General features: G+C 48.7%; 1 protein-coding gene across 4 annotated transcripts in view; it reads left to right on the plus strand.

The window, feature by feature from the left end:
- The window catches only part of MCHR1 (melanin concentrating hormone receptor 1), a 33,006-nt gene that overhangs the window by 12,378 nt on the left and 2,702 nt on the right, over window positions 1–17,926 (plus strand). The window contains exon 2 of one of the 4 annotated variants that reach the window (XR_014233555.1): window positions 6,961–7,095. Coding sequence is in view for 1 of the 4 variants with exons in the window: in XM_082351513.1 (XP_082207639.1) it covers window positions 16,919–17,000 (82 nt within the window). In the remaining 3 variants the exon portion in view is untranslated. Of the gene's footprint in view, window positions 1–2,225; window positions 5,562–6,960; window positions 17,001–17,926 lie in introns of those variants that run through there. The other 3 variants (XR_014233556.1, XR_014233557.1, XM_082351513.1) reach the window with 3 other exon arrangements.

The raw sequence follows: 17,926 nt of genomic DNA on the forward strand, positions 1-17,926 counted from the left end.
GGGAGGAAGGAGGCCCAAACGAGCAGAGAAAAACTGTGTTTAAATTTTTCTTCTCTTGCCTCAAAATATGAATTTTATTTCATCACCCAGGGTCTGTCTCCTCTCAAAAGGCGCTTTTCCCAACTGCCCTAAAGCAAGTCCCCACCTGTCTTTTAGGAAATTCTGTGGAGATCCGTGCCCCCTCCTTCCAGCAGCATACTTCTCCAAGTCTGAGTTGGTCCATAGTAGGTGCTCAGTAAATATCTGTTCACTGACTGAGTAAATAATAACAAACACTTGCAGTCAGCAGCCTGCAGAATAGTCTGGGGAGAAAGGGGGGTTGGGAGGGCTCTAAGGATGGTCCAGAGCAGGTGGGTACTTTTCAGTTCAGGTCTCCTCATAGCTTTCAGTCCACCTGTGTGAGAACTTCAGGTGCACATTGTCTAGAAAACTTCTGAAGCAAACACACACACTCCTTCCAGATCAAACCTCACTTCTTAGAGTTCTGTCCAAACTCATAAGGAAGAAGCCCTCAAATTTTACAGTGTCTCTCTCTCTCTCTCTCTCTCTCCCAAAGAGTCAGAATAAGCTCTCTTGCTGCACCTCTCTTGACCCCAAATAGTGCCTTTTAGAGCTGCAGGAAAAAGGGACCCAAAACAGGATCACAGACCCATAAAATCTTTGAGATTAGCTCCTAGGGGAAGATGGGAATGGAGCTGTCTCAGAATGTTCTAGGTAGATGGCCTTCCTTGGTGTTGGGAGGATTAACCAGGATGAGACACAGCAGGAGGCAGAGTTCCGGCCCAGGGCAGGAGCCCTGCAACATGTGTCTCCCCGGCACTACACGAGGTCAACCCCGACAGAGGAGTGAATGAGGTGCTGCGTTTGCCCCTCCCTGAAAAAGGAAGACACCGTGTGGCCAGGTGTGCACTAGGAAGAGAAGTAAGAACTTCGTAAGGGCCTGATGCTGCAACATTGCTGTCCTTTGTCCTCAGAATGGCAAGTGCTTGCTTAGCACATGCCACTCCCTGGGCACGGTGCTGACCCCTCTGCTTTACACGTTAGATTGTTAGTCCTCAGTGAGTTGCTGGAAACTGAGGCAGAGGAGGACTAAGTAATTAAGGTCACACAGGTAGAAAATGGAAGAGTTGGACCGGAACCCATACCCCCGGGCACCACAGTCCAGCCTCCAAGCCACAACACCGGGCCGCGTGGCCTGTGCTTGGTTAGTTCTCTGCAGGTCCAGGCCTAACCTCTATCAGTTAGGGGCCCCACCCCTCCACGGGCTAATCAGTTTTATTCCGTTCCTTTCTCTGCTGGTTCAACAAGTATTCATGGAACACCTGTTACAAGACAAGCTTGTCTAGGTACTTGGGTTTCATCAGAGAACAAAGACAAAAACCTCTACCTCATGGAGCTTACATTTTATTTAGGGCAAGGTGGAGGATGGGGAAAGACAATAAATAATAAATGTTATACTTCCGGTCATGGTGGACTAGGAAAATCGTACCAACGTGCCCACTAAAGATAGCTTAACACACTGGGCAAAATATACTAAGTATCTTCTTAAAAGTGTAAAAGAGCTAAGAAGGAAGTAAGGAATTACTGGGCCATGCTGAGTCTAGGAGATGTGGTTCATACCTGACAGATATTGACTTATCCTCATAACCGTCCTCTGAGTTGTCCTAGGAAAACAATAGTGCTGGTACATGGTCAGGGCTGCATCGGGGTTGTGAAATAAATTAGCATGCGCGCTAGGCTCTGGGGCTTTATATATATTATCTCATTTGAGCCTCACAACATCTCTATGAGGTAGATGCTATTGCTTACTGTTATTTTCCTAACCTTACAAATGAGAAAACAGAGAGTTTAAGGGACCTGCCCAGGGTCACACAGCTAGTAAGTGGCAGAACAGGCTTTGAGCTCAAGTCTGACTCCAGAGTCTATAAACTGAATCACCATCCATGCTACCCCTTGGTAAATAGCATCTATTGGTTTTTCTTTTGGCCACACCACGTGGCATGCGGGATAATAGTTCCCTGACCAGGGATCAAACTCGCACCACCTACCCCCCACCCCGGAGTGGAAGTGGGGAGTCTTAACCATTGGACCGCCAGGGAAGTCCCACATATCTATTGTTTTTCCATTGGCTTTAGTAGAAAGATAACTCTAGAAGGAATGTTCCTATTACTTTGTGTATGAAAAATGACTATATTATCTCTACTGAAATCTTGTTTTATGCAAAGATGTTCAAAAATGCTTTGAGGAGGAAAAAACTACAATCCAAGTGAGACAGGCTGGGACCTGGGACCCTTTGCTGGGACCTGGGACCCTTTGCTGGGACCTGGGACCCTTTGCTGCAGTGCTGCAATGCTTGCACCTGGACACACCTTTCCAGGAGCTACAAAATACAAAGAAACTGTATGGGACCAAAAATAACTGCGTACATGTGCAGTCGGGGCAAATTCTGGACCCAAAAGTTACAAAGAGACCAAAAAACCCAACCGCCACTTTTGAAGAGCCTGGAGCAGAAACAGGGTTTTGAGAGCAAAAGCGGGGTACAGCACATGCCCCTGCACACAACACCACCTAAGGGGTGGGCAAAATACCTAAGCCACCCCTCCGGCCCAACCCCTGGACACACCCCTACCCTCACCCCATATAAAAAACAAGCTTTCCCCCTCTCAGTGAGCAAGCAAGCAAGGGAAACTGTTGTTAGTTCTCACTCCCCACTGCTGAAGCAGGGGCCCCAATAAAGCCTTGCCTGAATTTTTTGTGGCCTCTAGTCAATTTCTATTGATTGGGGAAGGCCGAGAACACTGGTCGGTAACGCAGGCACAGCCTACTGGTGTTACTCAGACTGTAGACACAAAAATTCATCTGGGAGCAGGAGACCCTTCTTAGGGCTGAGCTAGTGAACTCAGTTAGAGAGCAAATAGTACTGAAGGCCGGGACAGGGGAACCACCTGATTCTACGTTTCCCCCCATCCAGCCTAGGCCAGGGCGCTCAGACAGCAGGGCAGGGATGGCAGAAGTGTCCCCAGTTCCACACCCTCCTTGACCAGTGGGAACCTGGGCCCTCCCAGGGTGGGGGATGTGTGTGACATAATGGTCAGGTCCATGGTGTTCAGACCTAGCCTGTGACCTTGAGCAAGTGACTTTATTTATTTATTTATTTTGCATTTAATTTTTAAATTTTTTAAAAATTTATTTATTTTTGGCTGCATTGGGTCTTCGTTGCTGCGCGTGGGCTTTTCTCTAGTTGTGGCGAGCGGGGGCTACTCTTCGTTGGGGTGCGCGGCTTCTCATTGCGGTGGCTTCTCTTGTTGCGTAGCATGGGCTCTAGGTGCACGGGCTTCAGTACCTGTGGCACGTGGGCTCAGTAGTTGTAGCTCGCGGGCTGTAGAGCGCAGGCTCAGTAGTTGTGGTACGCGGGCTTAGTTGCTCTGCAGCATGTGGGATCTTCCCAGACCAGGGCTCAAAACCGTGTCTCCTGCATTGGCAGGCAGATTCTTAACCACTGCACCACCAGGGAAGCCCAATTTTTAAAATTTTTTACATTAATTTTTTTATTGGAGTATAGTTGATTTACAATGTTGTGTTAGTTTCTGCTGTACAACAAAGTGAATCAGCCATACATACGTATATGAGCTCTCTTCTAGACTCCATTCCCATATAGGTCATTACAGAGCACCGAATAGAGTTCCCTGTGCTATACAGTAGGTTCTTATTAGTTATCTTTTATATATAGTAGTGTGTATATGTCAATCCAATCTCCCGATTTATCCCTCTCTTCCCCCCTTGGTAACCATAAGTTTGTTTCCTACATCTGTGACTCAGTTTCTGTTTTGTAAATAGGTTCATTTGTACCGTTTTTTTAGATTCCACATATAAGTGATAGCATATGATATGTGTCTTTCTCTGTCTGACTTACTTCTCTCAGTATGACAATCTCTAGGTCCATCCATTGAGCAAGTGACTTTAACAGCACTTTTGCAAAATGGGAGTAATAACATATTCCAATGGTTATAAGATGCACCACTAAGAAAGAAAACACACCAATTGCATTGTGACAAAACGTCTTAATGATAGTCTTGGACAAGCCATAAACCAGTCACTGCAACTCTCCTGGCTTGGAGATTCCTCTCATTTCTTCTGTGAGATTGGCAATTTCTCCGGCTTTAGGCTCCATTGCTTGGTGTACGTAGATAGTCAATCTTTTTACCCACAGTTTAGGAACAAAATGTAATACAACTCCTGCTCCTCGTTTGTCTTCCTGCCTTGGTTCTGCAAAGCACTTGCTGTTGCTTTGTAAGAGAAGAGTAGTCATCTCTCCAAAGAGAAAACTTTGTTTCACTGGTATCAATTTCACTCCCTGTTGCTCCATATCCCTGTCTTTCTGCATCATCACTTTTTATCCAAATGCTGAATCATGCTATGATCTTTTCGAAGATATTTTAAATAGCACTAAATTCAGTACGTGCAGTACAAACAGGGCATCTAAATCAGATGAAGACAAGACAATATAGGCAGCTGTGCTCAATTTCTCACGTTTGCAAACAATGATGTCTCCATCAGGACACAATCAGGATGTCTCCATTGATTGTAAGACACACTCCTAACATCAGAGGTGTTAAAATGTAGGAAAGAATGTATATCTTAGAATTAGTTAAATAGGGTAGCAAATACCTGTATTGATTAGAATTCTTTCAAGAAGAAAGTGACAGAAAACTCAACTCAGATTGACTTAAGTAAAGGGGTATATTGAGCTACAGAAGTCCAAAAGTCCTTGTATTAATCAACTTCAGGTATGGCTGGACTCAGGACTCCAGGATATAGTCAGGGCTCAGTTCCTTATAATTTCTCTCTCTTTCTTCTATAGGGATGGCTTCAGTCTCATGTTTCACCTGGTAGCAACCTGGAGCCAGTAGCTCTAATCCCCCCATCCTCTCCAGTTTCAAGTCCAGCTAAAAGGAGTGAGCACCTTTGTCCCAGAATTTTGAACCTGAGTCTCGATGCCTCTCATTGGCTCAGACAGGTCACCTGCCCAGGCCTGGACCAATCATCATGGTTACTGGGGTCAGTTGCTATACTCCCCCCCACCAAGTTACCTGCTGGAAGCCCAGGGGCTGCTGGGGCTGCAGAGGGATATGAGGAGAATGGAGGTGGGGCAGCAAAAACAATGCACGATTGACTGCGGGGAGTTAGGTGAGATGAGCCCTCCCAGGGCGGGCCTCTCGGGTGGATTTGGCCCCGGCTTCTCTGCTTCGTGCAACAGGGGGAGGCCTCCGCTGAGACCCACGTGCTGCATCTGATCAGCTGCGCGTGCCCTCCTTCCTGGGCCGCTGACGCCGCACTCAGCTGCTAGCTGGATGCTGCCTGGGAAGTTAGTAAGCCTCAGAGGCAAGACATTCCTCTGGTGACAGGGGTTGGTGCTGTGAGTGGGTGGGGACGAATGAAAAAGACTGGGAGCACCACGGTTCCTGAAGCGTTTATGAAGTGAAGAAGCACAGAAAGCAAGCAAGGGGAAATCCAGAGCAGCAGTTGGAGCAGCCGCCCACCGGGGGCCGAGGATGCTTTCTGCCAACAGCCTCCTGCTGCCCAGTCCCCGGGGGAGGGAGGGGGAGCGGGGGGGGGGGGGCGGGGGGAGGTGCATAGCTGCCCCCACCCCGGCCCCACCCACTCTACAGCTCTGCCAGTCTCTTTCCTTCAAATCTAAGTTGCAAGGGGCAGGATGGGGGGGCAGGGATCTATCTGGCACTTGGTGGGTAGGGGAGGAAGAGAGGAGGGAGGCCCAGTTAGGAGAGGGTCCTGGAGGAAAGGAATCGGGGGAGACAGAGACGGGAAGACCGGGACGCACAGAAGCTCAGAAACTGGACAGAACTCAACACAGAGCACCTGCTCTCTGTCAGGTCCCCAACTAGGAGGTGAGGCCGCCAAAATAAAGAAATAAATCCCTGCCTCTGGGGAGCACAGAGTGTGGTCTGGGACACAATAAGAAAACTGTTCATCACAGTGGAATGTGATAGCAGGGGTCTGGGGTTTATTGAAGGAAGGTACCCCTGAGGGAGGAGTGAAGAAGGTCATTGCTGAACAAGAAGCCTCAGGTCAGTCTAGCCTTGACCTGGTCCAGAGGGCGTGTGTGTGCTGGCGGTGGGGTGGACACACCTGCACCGTGGAATGGTTCCCCTTGGGTCAAAGGGACTGGCCTCTTCTACTCGCCTTTCAGACTTTGGCTGCTGACTTATGGGGGTGGTGACCTCCCTGGCAAGGAGGCTCCTGTCAGCCAAGGGCAATTCTCCACACCGAAGGACAGGTGGGGTGTCTGCGAGGCCTTGGATCCATCACTCTCAGAAGCTGGAGGATGGGTGCAGCAGCCCGGCGGAGCAACCTGGGCCGGGGGGGCGGGTGCGGGCAGCAACGGCATCTGCTCTGATGTGTGTCATGCTGGATGTTTGATGGAGGACGGGGTAGGGAGAAGAAGGGAGCTGTGGGGCGGGGGGCTTCCTGGAGGAGAAGGTCATTCTGGTGCATCTTGAAGAACAGCTTAGGAGGTGGACAAGCAAAGAAAGATCTAAGGGGTCAATGTGTGCAAATGTTGTAGAAGCACGTGGCGCTTTCTGGAAACGCCGAGCTATTTAAGAACCACACTGGGCATAGGGGCGGGCAGAGGCCAGATCATGAAGGGTCCTGTGTGCCATAATCAAAGACTGGAGATTAAAGTTCTTTTAAAAAGAACTGGGCTCTCATTCCACCCCCACCTCAGTCCTTCCTGGAAACATTCACCCACTGTCACAGGGTGAGCCAGCCCAGCCCTGTTCAGTTGGGTGAAATCAGGGCCCAGATTCTCTGCAGAAATGAAATGGGCAGGAGGCCTAGAGCAGGCAAATGGCCAGAGAGGGACGGTCGGAGAGGGGCTGTCTCCAAGGGCTGAAAACACAGGAGCTGGCACCAATTTGAAAATTGTTTTTCTCCACGTAGGCATTTTAGAAGTAGAAAGAAAGTGTCAACACAAGGGAGTTCTGTGGAGAGGAACGAGCGCAGAATTTGGAGTCAGAAAAGCCGAAGGCCAAGGCTTGGGGCCCAGCACCACTGTGCCAGCTGGACGGCTCTGGGAAACTCACCCAACTCTCTGTACCTCCGTTTCCACATCTGCACTGGGGATCATATCTATTCCACAGGGTCAGCTAAGATAAGGCATGTGTGCAAAAAAGGCTGTGCAAATGTTAGTTACTATCATTTTGCCAAAAAAAAAAAAAAAAAGCTCCCACAGCAAGGAGAATCCTGAGGCAGGCTCACTTTACTCCAGTTCCCATTTGGCACTGAGCAGGTCAGAGACTTACTGGATGACACAGCAAGTGAGCAGCAGAGCCAAGGTGTAAACTCATCCGAGTACCAACTCCAACATCGTCGGCAGAATCAGCTGAAACCCAACTTCACACTGCAATTCGGATGTCCAAGTTGTTCCCAGGAAGTCCCTTTCAGCGGAGTGTTCAAGGTGGTTCCCAATGGGCAGCCCCAATATCCTCTGAAAAGTTGGCAAGATGTAGCTGGATGAGGTTCCCAGGAGGCATGGTGAAGAGGGAGACAAAGAGTAGACATTTGCCCTGAGGATGGAAGAAGAGACCAGGCATTTCTCAACCCTTCCTCTGGCCCCAGCCCTTGGACCCCCACCAAACTTTTCAAAACAGATTTATTGAAATATAATTCACATACCATAAAATAATCCTTTTGAAGTGTACAATTGGATGGTTTTTACTATATTCACAGAGTGGTGCAACCATCACCACAATAAATAGTGGAATATTTTCATCACCCCATAGGAGGACTCCTAGTCATTAGCAGTCATTCCCTTCCCCCCCACCACCACTTTCCTCCCAGGCAATCACTAATCTACTCTATATCTCAATAAATATTGCCTATGCTGGGCATTTCACATAGAATAATAAGATACGTCATCTTTGTGACTGGCTTCTTTCACTTAGCATAACGATTTCAAGGTTCATCCATGCTGTAGCATGTATCAGTACTTCTTTTTTTTTGGCTGTGCTGCGTGGCTTGTGGGATTTTAGTTCCCCAACCAGACCAGGGTTCAAACTCGGGCCCTCAGCAGTGAGAGCACGGAGTCCTAACCACTGGACCACCAGGGAATTCCCCTGTCGTTCTTTTTTATGGCTGAATAATATTCTATTGTATGGTTATACTACGTTTTACTTATCCATTCAGTGCATGGATATTTGGGTTGCTTCAAATTTTTAGCTATCGTGACTAATGCTGCTATGAACATTTGTGTACAGGTTTTTGTGTGGACATGTTTTCATTTCTCTTGGGTATAGACCCAGGAGTGGACTTGCTGGGTCATGCGGTGACTTTAACATGTTGAGGAAATGTTTTTGAACGTGGCTGCACCTTTTTACATTCCTACCAACAATGTATGAGGATTCCAATTCTCCACATCCTTGCCAACACTTGTTATGATCTGTCATATTTATAATAGCTATTCTAGTGGGTGTGAAGTAGTATCTCATGGTGTTTGTCTTATTGTGATAAAATGTATGTAACATAATATTTATGATTTTAACTATTTGTAAGTGTATAATTCAGTGGCATTAAATATATTCCTCATTGTGGTTTTGACTTGCATTTTCCTAATGTCTAATGATGTTGAGTATCTTTTCACATGCTTATTAACCATTTGTATATCTCCTTTGGAGAAATGTCTCCTCAGATACCTTGCTCATTTTAAAATTGGATTATTTGTCAGTTTACTATTGAGTTGTAAGAGTTCTTTATATACTCTAGCTACAAGTCCCTTATTACAGATATGATTTGCAAAGATTTTCTCCCATTCTGTGGGTTTTTTCACTTTCTTGATGGTGTCCTTTGAAGCACAAAAGTTTTAAATTTTGATGAAGTCTAATTTATCTATGTTTTCTTGCTTGAGCTTTTGGTCATATCTAAGAAGGCTTTGTCTAACCCAAGGTCATGAACATTTACCCCTATCTTTTCTTCTCAGAGTTTTATAGTTTTAGTTATTTCATTTAGGTCTCTGATCCATTTTAAGTTCGTTTTTGCATATGGTGTGAGGTAGGGGTCTAATGTCATTTTCGTGTGTGTGGATCTCGGTTGTCCCAGCATCATTTGTTGAAAAGTCTATTCGTTCCCTCACTGAATTGTTCTGTCACTCATGTCAAATATCACACAGCTCCATTTTTTTATTTTTTTTATTTTTTTATTTTTGGCTGTGTTGGGGCTTCGTTTCTGTGCGAGGGCTTTCTCTAGTTGCGGCGAGCGGGGGCCACTCTTCATCGCGGTGCGCGGGCCTCTCACTATCGCGGCCTCTCTTGTTGCGGAGCACAGGCTCCAGACGCGCAGGCTCAGTTGTTGTGGCTCACGGGCCCAGTTGCTCCGCGGCATGTGGGGTCTTCCCAGACCAGGGCTTGAACCCGCGTCCCCTGCATTGGCAGGCAGACTCTCAACCACTGTGCCACCAGGGAAGCCCACACAGCTCCATTTTAAGGAAAGCAGGCCTTAAACAGTAATTTCTACATGCAGTTAGTACAATTTACAATTCCTGGCAAGTGAAGGCAGCTTTTTTCCTCTGGTCACAGGCCTGTGGTTTGAGGAGACTTGCTGTCCAACATGAATTCCTAATATTTGATAGAGGCAAAAAAAATCAGATTCTCTCTTGAATAGCAAGAGGGCTGGGTGCCCACAGAGTAAGGCAAGTGACCTACCTTGATCTGTTCTCCCAAAGATGTTGCAAAGCTGCCCCAGGTCTGCATGTGGCCTGATGTGTTGAAATCTCTGGGGCCCAGAGTGGTGGTGGTGTTTTAGTTTTTCCATGTTTATTAAGAAAGGATATTTAACTGAGCACGCCTTGGAGCTGCAATTTATAAGAATATGACATATATTAGGCTTTTGAAATCTTATAAAAAGCTCTTGACTCAATTACTATATGTGATACCATTCTTAACCTGTTTAATGTATTTTTATTGTATTGTATTGTATTGTATTTATTTTTTGAGGAACAAGAGCCCAGTTTTTTATTTGATCATTTCTTGCATTTGAAGTACTCCTCAGTGACATCCTTGGCCTGAGACTCTTTGCCACAGTCCTTAAAAAAAAATTATGTGATTTTACTAATATTTAGCAACTCCACTAAGTTGTTAACACTAGTTATAGTAAAACTTTAAAAAATTAGCACATGTCTTATGAAAATGCTTCCCATCATTAAAATGTCTTCTAGCCATTTTCAGGGGCCTTAATGACTTCAATGTTTTTAAGGCCTGTAACATGGCTTTCCTATTGCCAGCATTTTCTAAATTTCTGCAGAAACACATTTGGGTAAGCAGATTCATTGACTGGGTTTGTTTAACATACTTTTAAATTGTGGTAAAATATACGTAACAGAAAATTGACTTTGGGACTTCCCTGGCAGGCCAGTGGTTAAGACCTCCACGCTTCCACTGCAGGGGGCATGGGTTCGATCCCTGGTCAGGGAACTAAGATCCCACATGCCTTACAGCACAGCCAAAAACAAAAAACCAAAAAAAAATCCAGAAAATTGACTTCAACAATTTTTAAGCATACGGTTCAGTGGTATTTTCATTCACACTGTTGGGCAACCATCTCCACCATCCAGAAATTTTTCATCTTCCCAAACTGAAACCTGTACCCATTAAACACTAACTCCCCATCACCCGCCCCTCCCAGCCCCTGGAAACCACCATTCTTCTTCTGTCCCTGTGAATTTGACTCCTCCTGGGACCTCACAAAAGTGGAGTCATACTATGTTTTGTTTGTTTGTTTGTTTTGTTTTGCTTTGGTCTGGCTTCTTTCACTTAGAATAATGTCTTCCAGTTTCCACCCTCTTGTAGCACATGGCAGAATTTCATGCAGGTGTTTTTACCTCAGCTGCTTTCCCACTCTTCCTTGGGATTTCCATGAATCTTAGGATGAATCCCTACCCATGAAGGTGATCTCGTTTGTCTTTCTCTCCATCAGAAGGAGGCTGTGGCCTCTGGGTTGCCTCACAGCTGACGGGCGTCCACTGCCTGCCCACAGGCGTGACGGCCGCTGCTGCCAGCCTGCCCAGGAAGCACTGGGGCTGAGCGGAGCCCTGGGGTCAGGGATCTCGGCCAGTATTGCTGTGCTCCCCTCCCCTCTGCCCACCTCTGTGCCAGGGGCTTTCCCTTAGATCCCTCTACTAGCCGTTCATTCACCCAAGATTTACTGAATGTCTAACATGTACCCGGCGTTGGGCGAGGCCCAGGAGATACAGTAAGGTAAGACAGACATGGTCTCTGCCTCCCTGGAAGTTATAATCTAGTGCGGGAAAGGCATTCAATCATCAACTATACAATAAATAAACGTCTGGTTACAACTGTGATGACTGCTGTGAAGAAAAGGTACAGGGCACAATGCAAATGTCCAAAGGCAGGGTGCCAGGTTGGAGCAGGGGACCTGGGGTGTACTCGGAATCCACTGACTGACACGGCAGCCGTGCCTGGCACTAGAATAAGAGCCACAGTGCCTGCATGCAAGGCGTGCCAGACCTAACAGGGGAGACTTCGTGGACTTGGCTGCCCTTGGTCTTGCATGTCCAGCACCCCTCTGCTCCCTGCTCCTTTGGGGAATTGCTGTTCCCTTTTCCAACTGTGTGTCTCCAGGGGCTCCTCTTTTGGGGTAGGGGATGTCGGGTAAACTGAGCTTTCCTTCGGAGGGAAGATCATGACATGTGCAGAACACTGGACCCCAAACCTTTACTGAGATGTCAGACCTTTGTATTTTCATGGCATTTGACGTGTTCAAAGTCTGAGAATCGAAGAGCCATCAAAAGAGATAATGAAGTCCCGAGGCAAGATGGGAAAGGTGCGTTGATGACCCTCACAAAAAAAAGGCTAGGGTTTCTGATCTTTTCTGCTTCTTGGAATACAGAAAAAGGCATTCGCTAGATCAATAACTGCATACCAGGTGTCAGGGACTGTATTTATTTTCCCCAACGACGATACCACATCTGAAATAGCAGCTGCAATTGGAGTCACCACATAATTATGTTTACAGTAACCCACTGGCATTCCCTGACACCCATCTGCCTTCTCCACTGGACAAACTGAGAGTGAAGTGGGAATGTGATAAAATCACCACCTTGCATCTTTAAAGGCCTTGATGATACCATTAATCTCTTCAATCCCCCAGGGGGTGCAATATTGCTTTTGGCTTATCACTTTAGTAAAGAGGGATTTCCATTTGACTTCTCTCCTCATCAGATCCCTTACTCTGCCAATCCAAGAGCCAATACAGTAGTTCTGCCAATGGCTGGGATTATCTATTCCAGCTATAGAAGTAGGGGCAGGGAAACAAATAGCTTTGGAGGTCCACGGGGACTATTGTTAAGTCATTCCAGTCAAACTCCATTTATTACTCGATCCACCTTAATTCCCACTCTGACCAGTAGAGCCACTGGCCCCGCCTATTATAATAACCATGCTCACTTTCCTCTGGAAAGTGCTGCTGCTTGGCTTCTCCCACTCCAGGGTCTACCCATCCCCACGGAAATAAGGAAGCCCACTTCACCTGCTGCTTTTCCCACCAGCAGCTCCCACCAAGGACGGTTTAGAGGTGCTACTACTGCCCCTCCCAAAGAACTTCTCAAGGCCGTGGTTTTCCGGGGGATCAACCCTGGGTACCAAAAAATATCATGTCCATTACATTCTGTTAGGGGGTTGACTTTATTCTGTAAGCAACTGGGAACCACTAAAGTGTTTTCAACAATGTAGGGTGATGAAATTTCTATCTTTTTTTTTTTTTTGGTTGCACCGTGCAGCATGCAGGATCTTAGTTCCCTGACCAGGGATCAAACTCTGGCCCCAGCAGTGAAAGCACTGAGTCCTAACCACTGGACCACCAGGGAATTCCCCTGAAATTTCTATCTTAACAAGAATACTCCTGCTGTTTGGTAGGGAGTATAGTGTAAGGGGCAAGGCAGGAGTGAGGGGAGCAAGTGAGAATCCGATGCAGTGACCCCAGTAAGACTTCAAAACATGCAGATGACAGCCAAGTCCTGAAAAGTACAGGGCAGGTGGATATTACCACGGGGGCAGTCAGGGAGATACACCAGACCCTTGGGGTACCCTGGGTAGGGCATGGTGAGTGGGGGCACATGGATAGGAGGGAAAGGGTTTATTGCTGTATGTAGGCCTGATCTTCCTCGTGATTGTGCTGAGCAGCAGGTCAAAAGCCAGATGGCTTGGAGGAGAGTAGGTCAAAAGTTCTGTTCTCAGGAGGAGTTGGTGAGCGGTGTGGGCTTGTCCACCACTACAAGGGACCAGATGCTGTACCTCATGGGATCCTGGAGAAGCCATGTGAAATGTGTGTCAGGAAAAGGGGAAAATGGGAAAAGCATCTTTCTGTGGCTCCCACCCCCCATTGGCCAACGGTTCACCCTGAGGAGTGAACTCTCCCCGTACTTCCAGGTTGCTCCGGCGTGGGCATTCTGTGGGGTCCTATATTCTAAGTCACGACAGCAACAGAGAGAATTGGGACAGGGGGTAAAAAGCACATGGTGCAGGCCTAGGGCAAAGCACCATCAGGTCATACCTGCACCTGAGCTTGGTACACCTGTACCTATACCTGAACTTGGTCAGGGACTGTGCTGAGCAGGGTCATTGCAGCAATGGATGGAATATAAACTAGGTGTGGCCAAGAGGATTTGAGAGGTGCACATGGGCATCCAGGAGGGATGCTCAGCCCTAAAACGGTCACTGGCAAGGAGAGTGAGATATGGTTTAAGTTAGTCATTTGTAGTGAAAAGGATGATGAGGATTCTACCTGAATGCCTCCTCAAAGAGGACGTCCTTAACTCTCCTCTTTAAAGGACCCCAGTCATTCCCATCATCCCATTCATTCCCTACCACACAAGTCATCTGCCATTGTGGATTGACTGTTCAGCCCCTCCACCAACCCCACACCTAACATGCAAAGGCCAGAAATCTAAAACTTACCCTTCCCAGATTCCCTTGCTGCTCAGTCATGGTTTAAATTTCTCCAATCAGGCAGAGTCGTTTTGCTAGTGCAGGGGTGGCATAGTTCCGGAGCCGTGCTTTTATAAACACCTAAATCCCTTCATGATTAAGTTACCTGGACTCGTCTGGATCTAAGCGTTGAGCAGGATATTTTGTTTACTTATTGGCTTGCTTGTTATTATCTGTCTCTCACCACTCTGTCGTTGAAGCTCCTTGATACCAGGCACTTGTTTGTTTTTTTTCACTGTATCCACAGACCCTAGCACAGTGCCTGGTATATAGCAGAGGCTCAAGAATGATTTGCTGGATGAAAGGATGGATGGATGGGTGGGTGGATGGATAGAGGTGGGAAGACTATGGCAGGTGGAAGAGGATGAAATAGTGGGCTGTAAGGCTCATGTTCCCAACCTGTAAATTCTGAAATGCCCCAGGGCCGAGTCCTCACAACTCTTTTCCAGTCACCCTCACCCTCTAGGTGAGCTCATCCAGTGTCATCAATTTAACTTCATAGCTCCAGGCATGACCTCTCCTCGGAATTTCTGGCTCACATCCAACACGACCCAACATTTTCGCTCAGATGTTAACAGACATCTCAAATGTAACGTATCCAAACAGAACTCTTCATTTCTCCTCCAAATCTTCTCCTCCCACAGACTTCCCTATCTCTATTCTGCCAGTAGTTTGGGCCAAAAACCTAGGAGTCATCCCTGATGCCTCTTTCTCTCATACATTTCTGGTCTAATCTGCAGCAAATCCTCTGGGCTCTACATAATGTACAGAAACCCACCATTTCTCCCCACCCCCACCTCCCCGGTCTAAGATACCATCCTATTTCACTTGGATTATTGCAATAGTCTTCTATATTGGATGCTTCTGGTCACCCTTGTCACATCTCCCTCGGCTACCTCTGACTTTGACTCCAGCTGCAGCAGACAGGTGTGTGTGAGCTCAGCTGATCTTGTGCTGATGTGTCTTGCCTCTGGCATGCACCTTGGGTCTGTTCGCTTTTCACCCAGGACGTCAGCGCTCTCAGAGCCCTCTTGGCTCCAGCACAAGATTCACCTTGTGCCGACAGCCTCTCGCCTCAAGTGTGAGCTGCACATCAAAAGTCGTTCTGTGCCACATCTGATGCCGTAGCAGCCTACTCCGCCCATGCACCCAGGAGCGCAGAGTCAACGCCCCAGTGGCAACACTCAACCAGTGGGGGTCGAGGCAACTGAGAAAATGTTCCTGCCCCCCATCCTTCAGGCAGACAATTCTGGGAAACAGTCTGTGCACTTTTCAAGGACCCTGGTAAATGCAAGCTCCCATTGCCCACAGCAGCGAAGTTGATAATGCACCTTCTGTTGGCTTCATCTTCTTTCCTGTCTTGTTGTCCCCACTCCCTCACGGCTGCTCCTTGGTTCATCTCTCAGAAGAGCCATGTGCACATAAGTCCTTGTCTCAGGACAAAGGCTAAGGCCTGACAGAATCTGCCATTCCGCTAGTTCCTCCTGCTACTCTCCCCTTTGCTCTACTATAGCCACAGTTCTCCAAAGACACCCAGCACACTCCTGCCTCAGGGCCTTTGCACTGGCTATTTCTGCTGCCTGGAATGCTCTTCCTCCAGATATTTCCAAGCACGCTTCTTTACTTCCTTCAGGACTCTTCCCGAGAGACCTTCGTATGTAAAGTAGTAACCTCTCCCCCTCCCCCAGTATTCCCTGTCCCCCTCACCCTGCTTTAAGTTTTTTATAGCACTGATCACCAATATCATAAATTGTCTTTTTAGGGGGGTATATTTTCTGCCTGCTCTCCCACCCCCAACTTAAAAGCAATCATCATGAAGACGGGGACTCAAGGACTTTGTTGTTTTTTTCACTGCAGAACCTAGAACAGTGCTTGGCAAGTAGTAAGTGCTCAATAAATATTTGTTGGATGAAGCAAATAAATAAGACTGAAGAAGTACATATGGATCAGACTGTGGTTACCTTGAACCCACGGCTCCTGAGTCCGGCAGCGGGTCTGGTGGTGGCTCTGGGCTCTGAGGGACACCAGAGGCTGGCAGCAGGATGTCTGTGCCGAGAATCCACTGAATGCTTTGCCCTCTCAGGCTGTTCCTGATGATCCCTTTGGGGGTCTTTGTTCTGAAATTTCTCTCAAGGAGTTCCAGGTAAAACCTCAAGGACCTAAGAGCATCTCTCTAAGCCTGGTCCATGCTGATCCTGGGCAGAAGGGAGTTTGTCCCCTTCTGGTCCCCGAGACCCTGGCCGTCACCAACGTGGGGTGACCTGAACCGCCTCTGAGTGCCTGCAAGGGCTCAGCAGCCAACAACTCCTCAGCTTCTGAAGGCTGGAATCCATCGGGGCGCTGGGAAGGGGCCGAGGGTGGCCTGGGGGCAGGCGTGCTGTGGTCCAAGCCTTCCCTTCCCAAGCTCTGCTCCCAGCCACCCCCGGCCCCCGGCCCGGTGGCCCAGGCACCGGTACCTGGGGTGAGGGGCTAGCCGGGCTCCTTGCCTTTGCAGAGTCTTGTAGCCTCACGTGAGGGAAGCAGCACCCCCGGTGGCACAGGAGACACAGCCCAAGTGCCAGAGGGAAGGAAGCGCCGTCCCTGATGGGGATGCCTGAGCCCGGCTCCGGCCGCTGGGCTCTGCAGGCAGTCGGAAGCTGGAGCTGCTGCGGCGCAGGACCGAAGAGGTTAACGCGCATCTGCCTCCGAATGTTAATGTGCCTAGGTGATGTCAGTGGGAGCCGGGGAAGGAGTGAGGGGAGAGCGGTGGGCAGCGGAGGCAGCAGAGGCTGCCGGACTGCCTAGGAAGACCCCCTCCAGACGGCGGGGCTCCGGGGGGCCGGGGCTCGGCACGCAGCGGTCGGCGCGGGAGGCTGCCGCAGCCTGCGTGGGCCGACGGGCGAGCGGGCGCCGGCGCCGGCGGGATGGACCTGGAAGCCTCGCTGCTGCCCACCGGCCCCAACGCCAGCAACACCTCGGATGGCCCGGATAACCTCACCACGGCCGGTGAGACGTGTTGGAGGGGAGTCCTCCCTCCTCTGCGCCGGGGGTGGGAAATGGGAAGATTTCACCTCTGAGCCAAACTGCTGGCGAAACTTTATTGCAGCTCTTGGGGATAAAATGTGCAGTATGCTTTGCCCGGAGGGGCAGGGGAAAAGGGGACGAGAATGAAACGGCAGGGGCAGAGAAGCGGGCAAAGGCACACTCGGAAGTGGCCGGGGATGGTGGCCAGCCGCGACGGAGGCAGGGGAGAGCTGCCAGGAGTTCCAAAGATGCTTTGCAGACAATATTCCAGGCTAGAAAAGCAAGCAAGAGAAGCTGGAGGGTGGTATGTAGGGAGATAGCTGGAGGCTCACTCATTCACTGATCCCGTTGGCTTTTCGCTCGAACTACGTGTGATGGGGTCTGAAACATCCTTACTGCCTCCTCGGAGAGGCGTGGGAAGGGATAACTCACAGAGATGCGAGGACATTTCCAGAGCTCAGATGCCCTGGAATTCTAGCTTTGAAGGATAAGAGGAGGAAGAAAAAAGAGGAAAGGTTTGCATGGAGAAGATTCTCGGGTGGCTGGGCTGCAACACACAGCTTCAGTCTCTGGTCACTCAGGAAGCCTGGGAAGCCCAGGCTCAGAAGATAGGGACCAAGGAAATCCCGGATAGGAACCCAGGAGAGGGGAGGGCTGTGGGCCTGATGGGCAAAAGCCTCCAGGAGACAGTCACCCACAGAGATGCCCAGGAATCAGTACCCAGCTTTCAACCAGCGACTCCTGAAATGAAATGATCAGGGCTGCAAATAGGAAAGGAGAAAACACATGCACACACCCACACATGCTCACAGTTTCATGTCCTGCTGGCTGTTTTGATGATGTTTCCTGGTGAAGCCCAGAGGCCCACAGAACAATTCTCTGCAGACTGCTGTGGTTCTTGACTCTGT

Source organism: Balaenoptera borealis, assembly GCF_965194805.1.
Source record: "Balaenoptera borealis genome assembly, chromosome: 13".
Taxonomy (NCBI): domain Eukaryota; kingdom Metazoa; phylum Chordata; class Mammalia; order Artiodactyla; family Balaenopteridae; genus Balaenoptera; species Balaenoptera borealis.